This window comes from Rhamphochromis sp. 'chilingali' (assembly GCF_963969265.1).
Source record: "Rhamphochromis sp. 'chilingali' genome assembly, chromosome: 4".
Classification (NCBI taxonomy): Eukaryota; Metazoa; Chordata; class Actinopteri; order Cichliformes; family Cichlidae; genus Rhamphochromis; species Rhamphochromis sp. 'chilingali'.
Genome location: NC_137948.1, coordinates 4,229,774 through 4,245,840, shown reverse-complemented (window position 1 = coordinate 4,245,840; position 16,067 = coordinate 4,229,774). Strand labels below are relative to the sequence as shown.

At 42.9% G+C, this 16,067-nt stretch overlaps 1 protein-coding gene across 1 annotated transcript; it reads left to right on the top strand.

The window, feature by feature from the left end:
• Positions 1 to 15,205, top strand: p4hb (prolyl 4-hydroxylase, beta polypeptide). Its single transcript, XM_080880273.1, has 11 exons — positions 1 to 335; positions 2,784 to 2,990; positions 6,615 to 6,748; positions 6,924 to 7,061; positions 9,606 to 9,710; positions 9,814 to 9,939; positions 10,556 to 10,756; positions 11,026 to 11,146; positions 12,270 to 12,451; positions 13,583 to 13,696; positions 14,627 to 15,205. The coding sequence occupies exons 1-11, from the start codon at positions 197 to 199 to the stop codon at positions 14,696 to 14,698; spliced, it is 1,539 nt and encodes a 512-aa protein (XP_080736399.1). The 5' UTR covers positions 1 to 196; the 3' UTR covers positions 14,699 to 15,205.
• Positions 15,206 to 16,067: the final 862 nt, after the last annotated feature.

Genomic DNA, 16,067 nt, shown 5'->3' with positions numbered 1-16,067 from the left:
ATGCGCACTACGCCTGACCCTCCGGTTTCTGCGTGCACTGCCACGTTAGTAGCGGTAGACACAAAATACCAGCTACTCTCCCAACCTTAAACGAGGGGAAACGGACCTGAAACTAACACCCGTTCCTCCACCACAGCCGTAGCCGAGCTCGTCTGAACCTTTCGTCTATTTTAGGGAAGAAAACTCGACGGCGACGATGTTGAAGTTTCTGATTTTCTGCACACTGGCTGTGGCCATCAACGCTGAGATAGCCGAGGAAGAAGATGTCCTGGTGCTGAAGAAGAGTAACTTCGACGAGGCTCTCCAGGCTCACCCCAACATCCTGGTTGAGTTCTGTAAGTGATTCTGACTGCTTTTAAAAGGTCTCCAGCTCAAGCTAAGCCTCCCGCTGCGGTCTCAGCTCGTGCAGAGCTAAGCTAGCCGAGTTAAGCCTGACATAATGTTAGCATTAAACTTTGACACTTGAGATAAGTTGCTGCTGGTTAGCTAACTCACCGACGTTGGGTTTGGTTTTTCGTTCATGCGTGACTGTAATTCACCGAGCTACAGAGCTGCTGTAGTTATTCCTTTAATGAAACAGAGAGCCTTGATCATCGGGCTGTTTTCTCGCTGTGATGGTAAAAGTAGTCAAGCTAACACCGAAGTGTAACGGGACTCTGCCGCGGAGGCAAAACTTGGCTGTGACCCTCAGATTTATTTTCTGCAAACCTCAACCAGTTTGTAACATCTGTGCGAATATAGTATTTCCTTAAATTAGCTTTATCTCTGGTGAATTGTATAGAAATTGTGCAGTGCCGTACTTAAGATACATCTGTTGCTTTAAGAGCATTATTAAGGCCACAAAGGGGTTTTTTGCACGCCTCAAATTGGGCCTTTGGGGGTGTCTGAGGAAGTTGCTGTGCACATAGCAAAAGGCAGTGAGTCTTCTCTGAAGTTAGAGAAGTCTGTGTTAGTTCTGAGTATTTAGCGTATCTTATAATCGGGGAAATATAGCGAGTTTTTTTTAATAAGGTGGGTTTTTTTTTATTAATACAAAATTTCCCCCTAATTTGAGTCGCCAAATTGTAAAATGCAGGAAAGCTGGGATGGTGGAGAGCAGATAAATGGGTCAAGATAGGTTTCGATCGGCTGTTGCGGTTTCATGCGGTAGCTTTCGCTTTTCTTGCACCTCCTGATAATTCATTTCCCGATTGAATTGGCTTATTAAACTGGTTAGTTTGGGCTTTGCAGGCCCGTCCCGCTTCACTTTTGTCTGATTGTTGACCTCTTTCACAAAGTGTGTGACAGCTGATTGGACTAGTCGGCTCTCGGGATGGGAGGGATGAAGGGCTTTGTTTGCCCACGTCCTCCTCAGCTGGGCGGGATCTCTGCGTGCATGGAGCTAGGTTGACGTGTACTTCACAAAAGTTCAACTGTGTGTGTTTGTAATGACCCGAGTGGTACAAGGAAGTTTAGTTCTTTGTCAATACGTTTTAAAAAATGAGGTCATTAGTTGACGTGGCCTTTCTGATAAGCAGGTTTATCGGTTCCAAGTGTATAAGTACACTTCGCGACTGAACGTGAAACAAGAGGAGAGAGGCACACACAAGGTTTTGTTCTTCAGCAAAATTGTCTTTATAATCTAAGATTATCTGATCTTAGTCTTCAAGTTGTTATTATTATTATTTTAATCCTGGAAACATTAAAATGTGCAACTTTAATATTGGAAAAGGTTTTTCTCTTGCAATAACCCCCCCCCCCCCCCCCCCCCCACACACACACACACACACACACACACACACACCTCCGTTTCATTATTTTTTATTTTGGTAAATTAGTGATATTTCAATGGTGCCTTCTAATTGGGCATTCAAAGTATTTTTTACTATGAGCCACACTAAGTCAGGCACTCTCACACAGTCTTAACTCTGATTTCTGTATCTTGTCTAAGGATGTTTAATATACAGACTGAAGGAGTCAGGGATTGAACCACCAACCTACCCTCCTTATCCACATACAGATATATTATGGATCCTTAAGGGAATCATCAAAAGTACAAGCATCCTTTAAGAAAGCTGCTAATTTCACTTTAAGTTGCTCTAAAACATTCAGATATTTTCACTATAGAATAACAGGACACTATATTGGCCATGTTTGTTTTTTTGTTTAAATGATGATAAACAGAATTGATTGTTTAGGAAAACCTCTTTATTATCCCATTGTGCCAAGCAAAGGGAGACTCAAATACTTTAATCCCACTCACACACCATCCTTGAGCAAAAATCAAATTGTACAAATTTGGGAAGCTGGATCCAAGAGATGAAATGGGGATGGAAATTCAGAACCACTTTGGAGTGTCCTATCAATCAGGATCGAATGCCTCCAGGCACTCGAGCACTTTCATCAGTGCTGCTGTCGTTTTCTGACAGCAACAATTTTGCAAAAAGACATCAGGCTCATTGCAGTTGAGCTTTTGAACATCCAAGTCCTATTTCAATAGACTTTCTACAGTCTCTACATAGTTTTCATCACAGAAGCACTGAGGCGTCAGTAAAATATTCTCTAAAGAACTGAACCTATAATCAGAACTGACTACAAATTAAATCTTATCAATCATCCCCAAGGACAGAAGGTGATGCGGAAATGGCCGATGGATAGTTTGGATGAATGTAGCTTTTTAATTTGCTGATTAATACAAATTCTCATGTGGTCTTTTGTTCTTTGTCACATTTTTGTTTTCCACCATTATGATCTGATATCATTCTCGGTAGCAATACAAACCTTTCTCTGTGTGGTTTCCTCAGATGCCCCATGGTGCGGTCACTGCAAGGCCCTGGCTCCAGAGTATGCCAAGGCTGCTGGCATGCTGAAGGCAGAGAGTTCAGACATCCGCCTGGCTAAAGTGGACGCCACAGAGGAAACAGAACTCGCCCAAGAGTACGGCGTCCGGGGATACCCCACCATAAAGTTCTTCAAGGGTGGAGACAAGGAATCTCCCAAAGAGTACTCAGGTGAGTGGGGATGGATGCGTTTCATTCATAAGTTTTAGTTTAAAAATTGGGGTGGACCATAGTTGTTTCTGGCTGCTGATTTCCAAGTAATTAAAATAGGAGTGAGGGGAGGGGGTGGAAGCATTTAAACGGTTAACACTGAGTTATTCACATACACACGCTGTCAAGCTGCCGTTTCAGCTGGTCGTGGCCCTCTCGACCTTTGTAACTTGGCATTTTGTGCCACTGCAGCTGGATTAAAGACAGAGGTGATTGTGTCCATTTCTAAATTATATCTGTACTAAAGTTCAGAGATTCAGACTATACCAAGGGACATATTACCTTGGGGGTGACACGTGTCATTAAGGAGCATACTGCAGCGGCTACTCGCACTATAACAGCGAGCATAAATGATTATTAAAACGAGAAAGCATCTCGTTTCCTTCAGCAGTGAGTCTGTACTCGATGACCGTCATGAATCTGCTTTGGTTATCAGTGTCTGTACTGCCTCTGTTCTAGCAGGATGACAAACATAAAGGAACAGAAGCTCCAGCATTGGGACTTTTTCAGAGGTCAAAGCCAATTAAGTTATAAGTGACTGTTTCTGGGGGTTTACAGGTATTCTTGTTTGTGGCCCCCATGCTAAATGTAGCCTATCCTTGTTTTCAGACTTGATAACATCAGAAGAACATTATTTCTAAAAGTTAAACCAAAACACAGACACAAGGAAGGCTCAGATCTTTTGTACAAGAGTAGAAATGTTGCATAAACAAGCTAATAAAAGCCAAAATTTGTTAAATAATTAGGAAGTTTCATTGCTGTGAACAGGTGTCGTATACACACACGAGCAGGATTCCTGCCAAATCAAAATACGCAAACGGCCTAATATAAAACAGAACGGTGGATTAAAACATTTCTGGAGTAGGATCACCAGAGCCCTCGTAGAAAGAAGTCTACATCCATGCTGTTTATAAAACAAGAATAATTTAAGTGTAGTGAGTGCAGTAACGTTTAGTCATCTAGTCAACTACTTGCATAGGTCCCCGTCAGCTCGGGGAAGGATGGACTTATGGAAAGATGACAAACTTCCACGTCAGCTTCCTGATCGAGTCTTATCAGTTACACAATGTCCTTCCTGATTCATCCATCACATGATCATTTTTCATATTTAAGCAGAAACATCAGCTTTAATTAACAGTAGCTGACTCATAAAGGATGGCAAGCTGCAGGACTCTTAAAGTAAATTTTAATCATCCTGTGGTTAAACCAGATGGTCGTATCATAGTTTCATGTGGAGAGATTTATTATTTCAATTGTTTTTAGTTTTTCTGAAGTGTCAACAACCAGAAAAAACATAAATATATAATTGAATACTTTAATTAAATGTGAAGAAGATAAATTGGTATGAATATTTGGTTCATTCCACCGACCTGTTTTACATGCAGTATAATAGAAACAGCACAACACAAACTGATATCCTAAACGTTCATCCTTTAGTTTAATTTCTGCCTCATGATGAAATTTATATGAACTACACACTTTGGGAATAACTGATGAGAAATCTGAAGTTTATCCTTTGTTACACATCTACAATACTTGTCTTTGTAGTATTGGGAGGAGACACCAATCCCCTGGGGGTTGCTTCAGGAAGGGCACCGGTGTAAAAATCTGTCAAACGTGCAGAGTTACCCGCTGTGACGATCTCCTGTGAATAAGGGAGCACCTGAAAGTAGCTTGTAGTAGTTTTAGAAACTGTTGACTTTCACTTTATTTATTAATTTTTTAGCTTTAGCAAGAATCACATCTACACATCTACTTTTATAGTATTTATTTTAGCATCATTCATCATGTTTCTCAGCTGGTGCTAAAATACTAAGCTGATGGTGCATTGCTGCTTTGTGACTTTTCTCCTTCAATGCTCTTTGATGAATTGGTCTTGCCTCTGAAATGATGCAATCTTAAGTTCTGTCTGAGCATAGTGACTGACTATTATGTCATAAAAATGATGTTATTACAGGGTTAGGGGTTTAGATTAAATTGCTGAAGCCGGGCCCGAGTGACTCCTAAGTAATATGATCTGCACAGCAGCCTAAACATGAGCCAGCCAATCGGCTGCATTAGACGGGCAGTGGGCGGGCCTTGCTCCGCACGTTCCCCTCACGCTGCCTCTGGGACGTGGTCGAGGTATGTGCATTTCTTCACGTCTCCTCTGCTGGCCTGACTCAGTTTTCAGCTGGAGGAGAAGAGAGCAGGTTGGGAAGTGCTTTTGTGGAAACGACTACTCTGACTTTAAAAAAAAAAAAGCCGCCTCCCACGCACTGCCTGAAACCTCAAAGTGCTGCATAAAGACTACGTGCTGAATCGTCTCATCGTTTTCATAGTGAAACTGCTGTTGCATCACAGGTCCAGCCTCTTTTAAGTCCAGTTTAAGTAAAACCCACAGAAAGTAAACATGTTTTAACGGCCTCACAAATGTGGCGTACAGTTTTATATTTTTCAATCATTGTGTGGTGATTAAACTGCTGAGGTACTTGAATATGAAAGGGGAAACGACTGAGCCTGAGTTGAAGTTGTAAAGAGCAGTTAGGTTTCAGAAATTGCAGAAGTGCAAAAATTTTAACTGGCAAAGGCGCTTAAATGTTCACACCCATAAAGTGAGTCGGTTGCCTCCGTGTGTTACGTGTGACCACAGGAAGTGCTGTGCAAATTCACTTCAATCTCACGCCCCCCAAAAATTTCAAGGTCTGCCTGATCCATTGGTGCTTTTTAAATAGTTTTGTACTTAAAACTAATTGGTGCACTGAATTTTTAGGCATAGTGTTACTAATGTTTTTGGGGATACAGAGGTGATTGTGAGAATAAACTCTTTAAAAATGTGATTGTCCCTGTTCAGCATGCAATTGCACCTTTCTTAAAACTCTTGATGACGTGAGTGGTTTGCTGTAACGAAAACAAATTCAGGCCAAAAAGGACAAATTAAATAAAATATGCACGTGTTTTTATACACAGACTGTAGGTTATGTCCCCAATACAAAAACATGCATGCAATGTAAAGTTGGTATTTTGTTTGCTGGTATATTATTTTTATTTATAATCATGCTTGGTTGAGATGGTAGAGTGCCACGTAATCAGCTGATGCTAGTGTTCATTGTTGACAAGCTGCCTTCATAAAAACGTACAGGTGCGCTGCACAGACACAGATCCCAGGTAATTTGTGTCATGTAAGATTTATGAAAATGTAAATTTCTGAAACTTTACTGACGGGCCTTTTTTGTGTATTGTGAAGTTGGACGTTTATGGGAATTAATGGAGCCTTTAATGGCCAGTCGAGGAACTGATGGTATTTAGCACTGGTGTTGGCTTCATTTTGTTTAAGACTGTTGCTGGTTAAAGTTAGACTGTGTTTGGGTAACGGTTTGGCTCTTACAAAACTGCTTTCAACAATATTCTAACAGCTCATCTAAATGTAATGAAATTTAGCACTGCTCTGACTCGTAGCTCGGGTTCAACTAGGTGGGCAAAGAAGAGGCAGGCACATAGATGTTTTTCAAATTAATATTCATGTACCCATTTTTCCCCCCACTCAAGATCAGCTATTTCTATTGAAATCCAAACTAAAAAGCCTGAATTACTGTTTTGTTTCAGCTGGCAGGCAGGCGGATGACATCGTCAACTGGCTGAAGAAGCGCACAGGGCCCGCCGTCGCCACCCTGAATGAGGTCACCGACGCAGAGTCTCTGATCGCTGATAATGAGGTGGCAGTCATCGGATTCTTCAAGGTGCGATTCGGATCTCTATAACTGAAATGTGTTTACGGTATCATCTCTAAAAGCAGAAGATTAGTCCTAATTCCTGCCTTTCCTTTAAAAATATACATATATTGTCGTGTTGCAATCAAAGCAGAGGTTGAAGCTACTGCAAGTTTCAATCAGAGGATTGCTGTTTGTCTTTTAGGATGCAGAGTCTGCTGGTGCCCAGGCCTATGAAAAAGCAGCTCAGGCCATAGATGACATTCCCTTCGCCAAGACCTCCAGCGATGCCATTTACTCCAAGTTTGAAGTGTCCAAGGACAGCGTTGTCCTCTTCAAGAAGGTGACTCTCAAATATTCTCTTGCGTCTGTTTGTACACAAACATGTGGACAAACTGTGTTCACAGGACATCAGGAAGACATAGTTCTCTTACTGATTTCATCTAAAGCTGTTACTCAGTCTGAGGTGTAATCGGAATACATTGTAAATATGTTGTTTGTGCCTGTGAAACGCACTTCCATGTGTGAGTATTTACAGTGGAGCTGCAGAAGACGCCACAGCTGTGTCTCTGATCCACACCTCTGTAATTTGATGCTGTTGAACCCACAGTATCCGCTCTCCGGTGCTAAACTTGGCTCGTTTGAGCTACTTGAACGTTTAAGACGTGCACTTTGCTCGCCCTCACTGCCGTGCATGTTGTTAGGTTACTGTCTGTCCTCCAAGCAGCTCCCGTTGGCTAAAGGCAGAGGATGAATGCATGTAATTTGAATGCCTTCCTATAAGCCTGTATAGGTAATAAAACTCACTATAATTTACACAAGAGGTCATTAACTACAGCCATCTCATGTGCAGTTGGTCAGAGATCAGTTTGTTATCTTCAGCCTGTTGATTCATCAGATTGAGTCAAAGTCCAGAGGATCTTTCAGAAGTGGTGCGTTGGCAACCATGTAACACGAGGAACCTATGGAAATGAAAACCGCTGAAAATTTACAATATCAATTACAATGCAAATATCAGTTACGGAAAGTCTGTGGATGTTTTATTGGCCAAGCGTGTTCACATGATGTCAATGTTAACCTCAAAATCATGTCAGTTACATAAATTCAAAAGAGCTCAAATTTAAAGAACATGTAAAAACAATGGCAGATTACTTGATTTAAAAAAATGGGTTTGAAAACATTTTCCCTAAAATAAAAACAAACTAGAGTTTAGAAAAGACTGAAACAGTAATGTGTACCTAAAGCTAAAATACTGTAGTTCATATCGTTTTAGTGGTTGTCAGTTTGGTAAAATGTGCCAGCACCTCCTGCCTGGTCACTTTGTTGAACGTGTTTATTCAGATGTTTGGTGTCTACATGAGTTTTTCCCCTGAGCAATGATCAACAGTGAAACTCAAGAAACCGAAACATTTTCACACAGCAAAATCTGAACTATGAGCAAATCCTGGAAGCTCGACTCAAATTTAAAAGCTGCTGTGATGCCTTGCGTTGGTTTCTGGACTAACCCTTGGTGCAGTGGTTGCTGCCATGTTCGTTTTTTGGAGCCAAAGGCGGCTGAAATGACAAACAGCTGACACTAGGAAGCTCGGTTAGATGGCTGCATCTGTAAATTGTGATGGTACAACACACGTGCACAGATGCATGCTAACAAGTGCCAAATGTAACAGAGAAGAAGTAAAGCATAAACTTAAACTGCTGCAGCACAGCAAACAATGTTAACACAAACAAGGTGCAGAGATCCGGTTTGATGACAGAATAATCGAGTTGAGGTCGAGCAGGCAGCTTAATCACACCGGTTAATCGTAGTGATCGCACCCAAAACTTTAAACCGCATCAAGGGTGATTATTTTTAAGTGTACCACTGTTTTGTTTTGTTTTTGTTTGTTTGTTTTAATGGCATAAGGGGGGGGGGGGGGGGGATTTGGCTGGTGTCGAACATTTTGCCCGGCGAGTGCTGCCAGTTTGTCAGTATTTAGAGCCACCTCTAAAAAAATATGAGCACTCGGAGCAAAGTGTTACTAATTGACTAGAACGCTTCAGTTTTAATGTTGTTGGAAACATTATCTGAAGCTTCAGGTTTCTAAACCAATGGCATGTTGAGTTTTTCATAGCTTTATGCTGTCAGCAGAGACAGGAAAGCGGCATTATCTATCTTGATAGATGGAAAGTAATCTTGCAAACACAATAACTGTATTTTCAAACCTAACCTTAAACTGTGACACCGCATGTGTGTGTCCACGCACTGCAGGACAGCTACTGGCCTATTTCTGACATCGGTGTGTATTTAATAAATTAATAACAGGCAGCTCTGTCCTTGTGTTTGATAGTTGGGAGGTGATCTGTAATAAAAAAAACAATTTCATGCAGTCCTTGTTGCTGCAGCATGAAGCAACTTCACAACATAAGTGTTTGGCCCTTAGGGTGTTGGGTGATCTGGCACATGTACAAGTGCTTAGTCCTCCTCGTGCCATTTTCTGGCCTCTGAAACCTGTTGGTAACTTCATACTGGCACAAACATCGCGGACATGTGTGCAGCTCTTAAGCAAACGCTCCCAAAGCAGGGGCTCTGTTTTAATAAACAGCTGGGAGTCTTTCACTTGTTTATTTGACCGAGGATTTTGGAGCTTAAGTTTCAGTGCCATTCAGGCTGGCAGTACGCCACAGGCCAAATTTCCTCTCTGCTATTGTGCCAGTAAGAGCTGCCTGGCACAGCTGCACCACTGCTATTCTTAACAACCGATAAAAGTCTCTTCGGTCTGCTGGGGGTTACCGGGCGACTTTAAAGTGCTCTGTCTGGGAAATCTATGTCCGGTGTTCACAGGCAGACTAGATGTGACACCAGGTGGGTAATATTTGCAACTATAATGTTTCTATGTTTCCTTTGCAGTTTGATGAGGGACGCAATACCTTCGATGGTGAGCTGACCAAAGAAGCGCTTCAGTCCTTTGTCAAGGCCAACCAGCTGCCCCTGGTCATTGAGTTCACCGAGCAGGTAATCGATGGGGCTGCTCACAGCATTTAGATCCCTTTTTCTCACACCATAATGCTGTCCGCACTCCAGATGTTTTCCTCACGTGTCAAACTGTTTTCTCCAGACTGCCCCTAAAATCTTCGGCGGAGAAATCAAGTCCCACATCCTCATGTTCCTGCCCAAAGCTGCCTCAGACTTCCAGGACAAAATGGACCAGTTTAAGAAGGCCGCAGAGGGATTCAAGGGTCAGGTACGGCAAAGCTGTCACTGTAAAGTGCAAAATTGTACCATCAAGAGAGCAGTGTGGTTTTTCTTTTGGGATTGAGATGCGGGGTTTTCCAGAAAGTCTGCAGTTATTGCCCATAAAGGACATTATAGGTGTTTACAAATGTCAATAGGTGGCTGGCTATATTAGCCAACCTAACTGTTAGAGGTTATCTCTAATCACGTGGACAAGCAATTTTGAGAGTTGGTACACATCACTCAATCGGAAGAGTGGGTATTCTCCATCATGCTAGAAAATAAGGTGCAGCACTCAGTGTCCAGCAGAAGGGAGCCAGCCATCAGTGACCTGCAATGAAGGAACGTGTTATTTGGGTGTTTTTTATATGGAGACCTCAAGGAAAACGCATTATTGAAAATGTATTTTCAGCCAAGCAGACACATGTGTTGTTGGTAAAGATGGTGAAAAACGTTTCTTTTTGAAGGTGTTTTTTGTTTTTTCTCCAGTAAACATCCAAAGTTGGCAAACATTTAAACACACTTCTTAAACTTGGCTCTTTGTACCTGTATACACCCTGACGCACGCATCAGGAGGGCTATTTTGAGTAAAATCATTCACTGACTCAGCCCTCTCTTCTGTCCAGATCCTGTTCATCTTCATCGACAGTGACATTGACGACAACCAGCGAATCTTGGAGTTCTTCGGCCTGAAGAAAGAGGAGTGCCCTGCCATCCGCCTCATCACTCTGGAGGACGAGATGACCAAGTACAAGCCAGAGAGCGACGCCATCACTGCAGAAAGCATCACTCAGTTCTGCAAACTGTTCACTGAGGGCAAACTCAAGGTGAGGGACACCGCTATACATAGACTTTATTCTGGCCACAAGAAATGTTAATTTTGGAATTAATAGTCTCCATAAATCACATAGTGAAGGCGATTGCATGACCACATCCAGAGTGCAAACATCTTTTTGGAATCTTACAAGCAATTACAGCCTTAATCCGCTTAATGCCATAAAGTATCTGTGTGATCCTTGCCTGTAGGAATGTGCTTTAAATACTCTCTCCAAACCACAGTTCGCTTTTTAAAGAAGTGATTGTCTGTTTCTCACAGCCCCACCTCATGAGCCAGGACATCCCTAAAGACTGGGACAAAAACCCTGTCAAGGTTTTGGTCGGCAAAAACTTTGAGGAGGTCGCCTTCAATCCCTCGAAGAACGTCTTTGTGGAATTCTGTAAGAGCTTTCCTTTCTTTCTGCATTTCAACCTTTTTTATTTTATGGTGCAGCGTGTTTATCTTCCATATCCTTAAATGAGAAGTGGGGCAAGCAGGTCGGGGGGGTGTTCACCTGTTGGGGCGATGGCGTATTTTTGCAGTCACTCTCTTGGGTGCGAGCTTTGGCAAAGCCCCTTGTCTGAAACTCAAATCGTCTTGCTTTGCCCAAGCTAAGCCAGATACCTGCTCATTCTCGAGGCTCACTCATGCACGCTCTCTGCAAATTAATTTGCTACCAGACACTTGATGCTGAAAAGCTCTGGTTAAATTTAGCTGTAGGATTGTTTGTTAGTGATCCTTGTCCAGATTTGCACTATTTTTGGAGCATTTTTTCCATATCTGGTTTATATTGAGGTATGAACATCAGGAAAGGCCCCATATTCCCCGACAGGTGATGCGTTTTCTAGCCAGCCAAAGGATAGAGCCAGGTCAGGAAGCCGAGGCTGCACATGGCATGCACACTCTGTGGTTACTTGTTTCTAGCTTTATACTGTAAAGCGTTTCAAACTGAATTTTACTCACTGAGATAAAAAGAAAAACATTCCATGCATATTGAGTAAAGAGTTTCTTTCTGCAGTATAGAATTACATTTTGAGGTTTCAAATAAATGCTAAACAAATAAGTGCAAACATGTCTGCTAGTGTCTGAGCAGTTTACACCTTTTAACAAAATTAAACCTCCTTTGACTCTCTTTGATGAAAGGCCTTAAAATCAGTCCACAGGCTGGTAGAGGTAACCTCGGGGCCTTTTCTGCTCCCAGTGAACAACACTAGCTAAAGTTAGCTTAGATATTGAATCCACTATTGACGGGCTTCCAGCACATAGCTGCAGACATGCAAACCCAACTCAAACACAACCTGCAGTGGCTTCAGAAAGGATTTTATCAGCTGCTACTTTATATCCACCGTAGCTGGTAAGCATCAGTGTGCTGATGCTGTTTACTCCATCCTGGGGTGTCATTTTTAACCAGTTTTGTAAAAGTTACATTGTTTTCCCTGAGCTGATGGTTGTTGCTGTTTTTATCAAAAAATATTCACCATTAAAATTCTGGTTTTCTTTGAATAATCTTTGTGGTGATTTAGATGCACCATGGTGTGGACACTGCAAACAGCTGGCTCCAATCTGGGAGAAGCTGGGAGAGAAGTACAAGGACAGCGCCGACACTATTGTAGCCAAAATGGACTCCACAGCCAATGAGATTGAGGCTGTCAAAGTCCACAGTTTCCCCACTTTGAAGTTCTTCCCTGCAGGAGAAGAGCGCAAGGTGAGTGCTGACTGCTTTAACAGACTGTATGTAAAAGATGGAGATGGCTGACGTGGACGTTCTGAGTTTAGAGAAGGAAATGAAACCTGGCCTTCCTTGATCTGTGACCTCAGTAAAACTGTGGTCAGGACAGCTACTGGACTATTTGTCGGTCAATAGTTTCAGAGTACAGAACAATGTTGAATTTGGATTTGTTCACATTTGGGTTAAAAAAAAAAAAGCTGATGAATCCAAGTTAAAAACAAATGACTACTAATACTGATACTTTTTAATAAACATTAGAAAATGATTCCCACTGGCCCGAACGCCACACCAGTTTTAATAACGGTTGGCATGTTACGACTGAAACTCCCTTGTCTGATCACTGAGCCGGAGAGAAGCCATTTCCACCCTCACACTAATCTTATTTATGTCTTTGCTGAGTTCTTGGAATCTGAAATCATTGCTATTGGGGTCACCTCAGTGCTATTACTGCCTCCTGATTTAGCAGCGTTAACCTTGTGCAGAAACATGAGCCCACTCCTGAAAGTTTCTGCAGCATTTTGTTGGTGTGCGGTTCTGGAGCATTCCTGCTCGATGGCTTCACTCACTTTAAGATGGCCTGCACATGCCTTGCGCTTTATTGGCCAGGCATGCTCGTGCCACTTTCTCTCAGGAATCTTAAACGAGTGCTATATACCAGGGTCACCCCATAATAAGTCTGCAGATTAGCCTGTGACACTGATTAGTGGAAGCATGCAGAGGAGTCTGGAGGTGGCTGCAATGACAGACATGATTGTCTGATTTAAAATGCTAAAATTAAATTTGCTGGTTTTCCAAAAGTTGACCGTCTGTCTTTACTTTTGTCCTGCATATAGAGCAGCTTTGGACATTATAAAATAAGCAAATCTACTCAGTGTTTGCAATTAAATGCTTTGTGTGCATTTCTCAGAAACAAATATGGAAAAGTTTTTAACTTTGAACAAATTTATATCAAATTTATGTTTTCAGTGCACAAGATTTTATTTCCAATTTTATTTGTAGTGTTTTCCAAAAGGAAATAAGTCTTTTGGATGAGGATTAGTATGCACATCAGTCAGAGGAGACTCTTCCTTTCTTGGTTTTCTTTCTGAAATGACGTCTCATCTGCAGGTGATCGACTACAACGGGGAGAGAACACTTGAGGGCTTCACCAAGTTCCTGGAGAGTGGCGGCAAAGAAGGCGGTGCCCCCGCAGGAGATGATGACGATGACCTGGAACCTGAGGTGAGATCCTCTGAACAGAGGTGCTCTGAAGTGCACAGACGGCACTCTTGCGGTCACCGTTGAACCTCATTGATTAGATGCTCGCCGGTATCGCATTTGAGCTTTCACGGATGTAGATGTCCAAATAATCTGATGTCTGGGTGCAGGTTTGAGGCAAAGCTGTTTTCTTGCCCAGATGTAAGCAGCTGATCAAAATGTATGTTTAAATTTTCTGGATAAAAGCCAGAATTACGACATCTATGGATTCAAATACTTGAAGAAAATAAAGACTTTGGTGAAGTTTCTGAAACTCGATGTATGCAGAGATACTCTACCGTACTTCCCTGTGTCACTCTGGCGTGCACGTTAGCATGGGAGACTTTCTCCTGACACCTTCCCACTCCACCGTTGCCACCACGCCCCCCCTTCACACAAGTCTAATTGCAGCCCAGTCCTTTAATGCCTCCTGCAGCTGTTGTCGCTGTTCACTGGGCTTCGCCTGGAGAGCTGAGCCTCCAGGAAAAAAGCAGCACGTGCAGCGTAGCAGTCACCATTAGCATCTTCACATATCCCACACCTCTCCTCACCACACCTGTCCTCAGACTAGACAGAAGAAATGCCCTGTAAAGCAGAGATGTCATCAAAATGGCGAGCTGTGTGTCTGATGGTGTTGACTCAAGGTCTTGTTTAGTGATGAAGGGATTCAGGGTGACATCGGGGGTTATTTTCGGTAGTTTGCCGCAGCAGCAGGATTTGTTGAGTTGTCTCAATAAGCAAAGTTTTACTTTAACTCTGACTGTATCAGTAGATATCAGCATTTTTCAATTAAAGTGTTCCTTTAATGTCGTTGAGTGGTTTATGTTGACAGTTTATATTTAAGCTATAAACCATCTGTGGTACAGAGTAAATTGGACTTTGTTGAATCTCTAACCCTTGTTCTCTGCTCTGCAGGACTTGGAAGACGTGGAGGACGACTCCGATAGTGAGGACGGCACTGACGACGACGGACACGATGAGTTGTAAACGTCGGCAGAAACGGAGAGAGAGGAGAGTCCCGCCCTAACCCTCCCAAACAGTCACCATCACCACCTTCACTTCTTTGTGGACCTTCCCTGTCCTGTGAACATTCATTATTCCCCTTTAACTGCCTCTCAGTCAGTCAGTAAGCTGGCCTGATAACAGCCCGCCAGCTAGTCAGTCCATCATTGGCATGGCAGGGCTTTTTTTTTTTTCTTTCTTTTTTTTTAACCCCCTCCCCGGCTCGTCACATCTGCAACCTCCAAACCTCTGGCTCAGACGGGTCTTGTCCCACCTGGCGGGACCCTGTGGAACAGTGCACCATTTCCTGTGGGAGACCTCAATGCCTTGTCTGCAAAGCTCCACATCAGCTGTCTGCCTTGTATATTTTGAACCAAATGTAAGAAAGAAAAAAAAAATGGCATTGAGATCCAAGTTTTCAAAATGTTTGTTTTTCCACACGCCCCCCTCCTTTTAAAGAGTCGTTGCTGTTCATTTGTTCAGTGTGGGTATCAGCAAATCGAGCGTTGTAACCTATGTTTGTATGTAAGGGGGGGGCGGGCTGCTGCCAGTGTTTTCTCCCTCTGATAGGACCACAGGTTTGTGTGACGGTTTTGTAAGGACTGATCTCTCAGGGGAAAACGGGCCATCCTGTAGATGTTTTCACTAAAATAACCCCCATGGTGTAGCACAAAGAGCCCCCCATCTGTAGCCGAGACCAATTTATTTTCTTTCTTTCGGGGGGGGGGGTGTCTGTCATTTCTTCATTCCCAAATCTTTCGGTTCTGTCTCCTCGTTTCAGCGCGGCTACTAACTATTCTGAAAGGAACAAAGTTAACTTTTTGGGGAAATCGTATTTTATTTAATTGCTTTCACTTTGAGTTTTTTTTTTTTTTTTTTTTTATTATTATTTAGGACTTGTCATCTTTTTCTTTTTTTAAATAATGTACCATTGTGCCCAACTGTTGCCGGTTTGGCCCGGTTGGGGCAGAGTTGGCCTGTGTGGACGCTCTCAGACCTGGTGGGTGGGAGTATGGGGGATTCTGATGGGTTGCACTGCATTCATGCCTAATCAGAGATTCATGTGTTTACTACAGCAAACAGAGATTGGTTAAGTTTACTGGTCGGGTCGGTCTGAGAGACGTGTCTGATATCTGAAGCGGGGAGGGAACAATTGGAACAGCCCCACCCCTCACCCATACTGTACCTCCTGCATCCCTTTTGGCTCTACGCAGCACCCTTACTGTGTGTGTGTGTGTGTGTGTGTGTGTGTGTGCGCGCGCGCGCGCGAGTGAGTGAGTGTGGGGCAGGGAGGGGAAGCTTGAGTAGAGCGAGGTGATGTCAGCTGAACAGCGATGGTGGTGTGGGAGGGGGA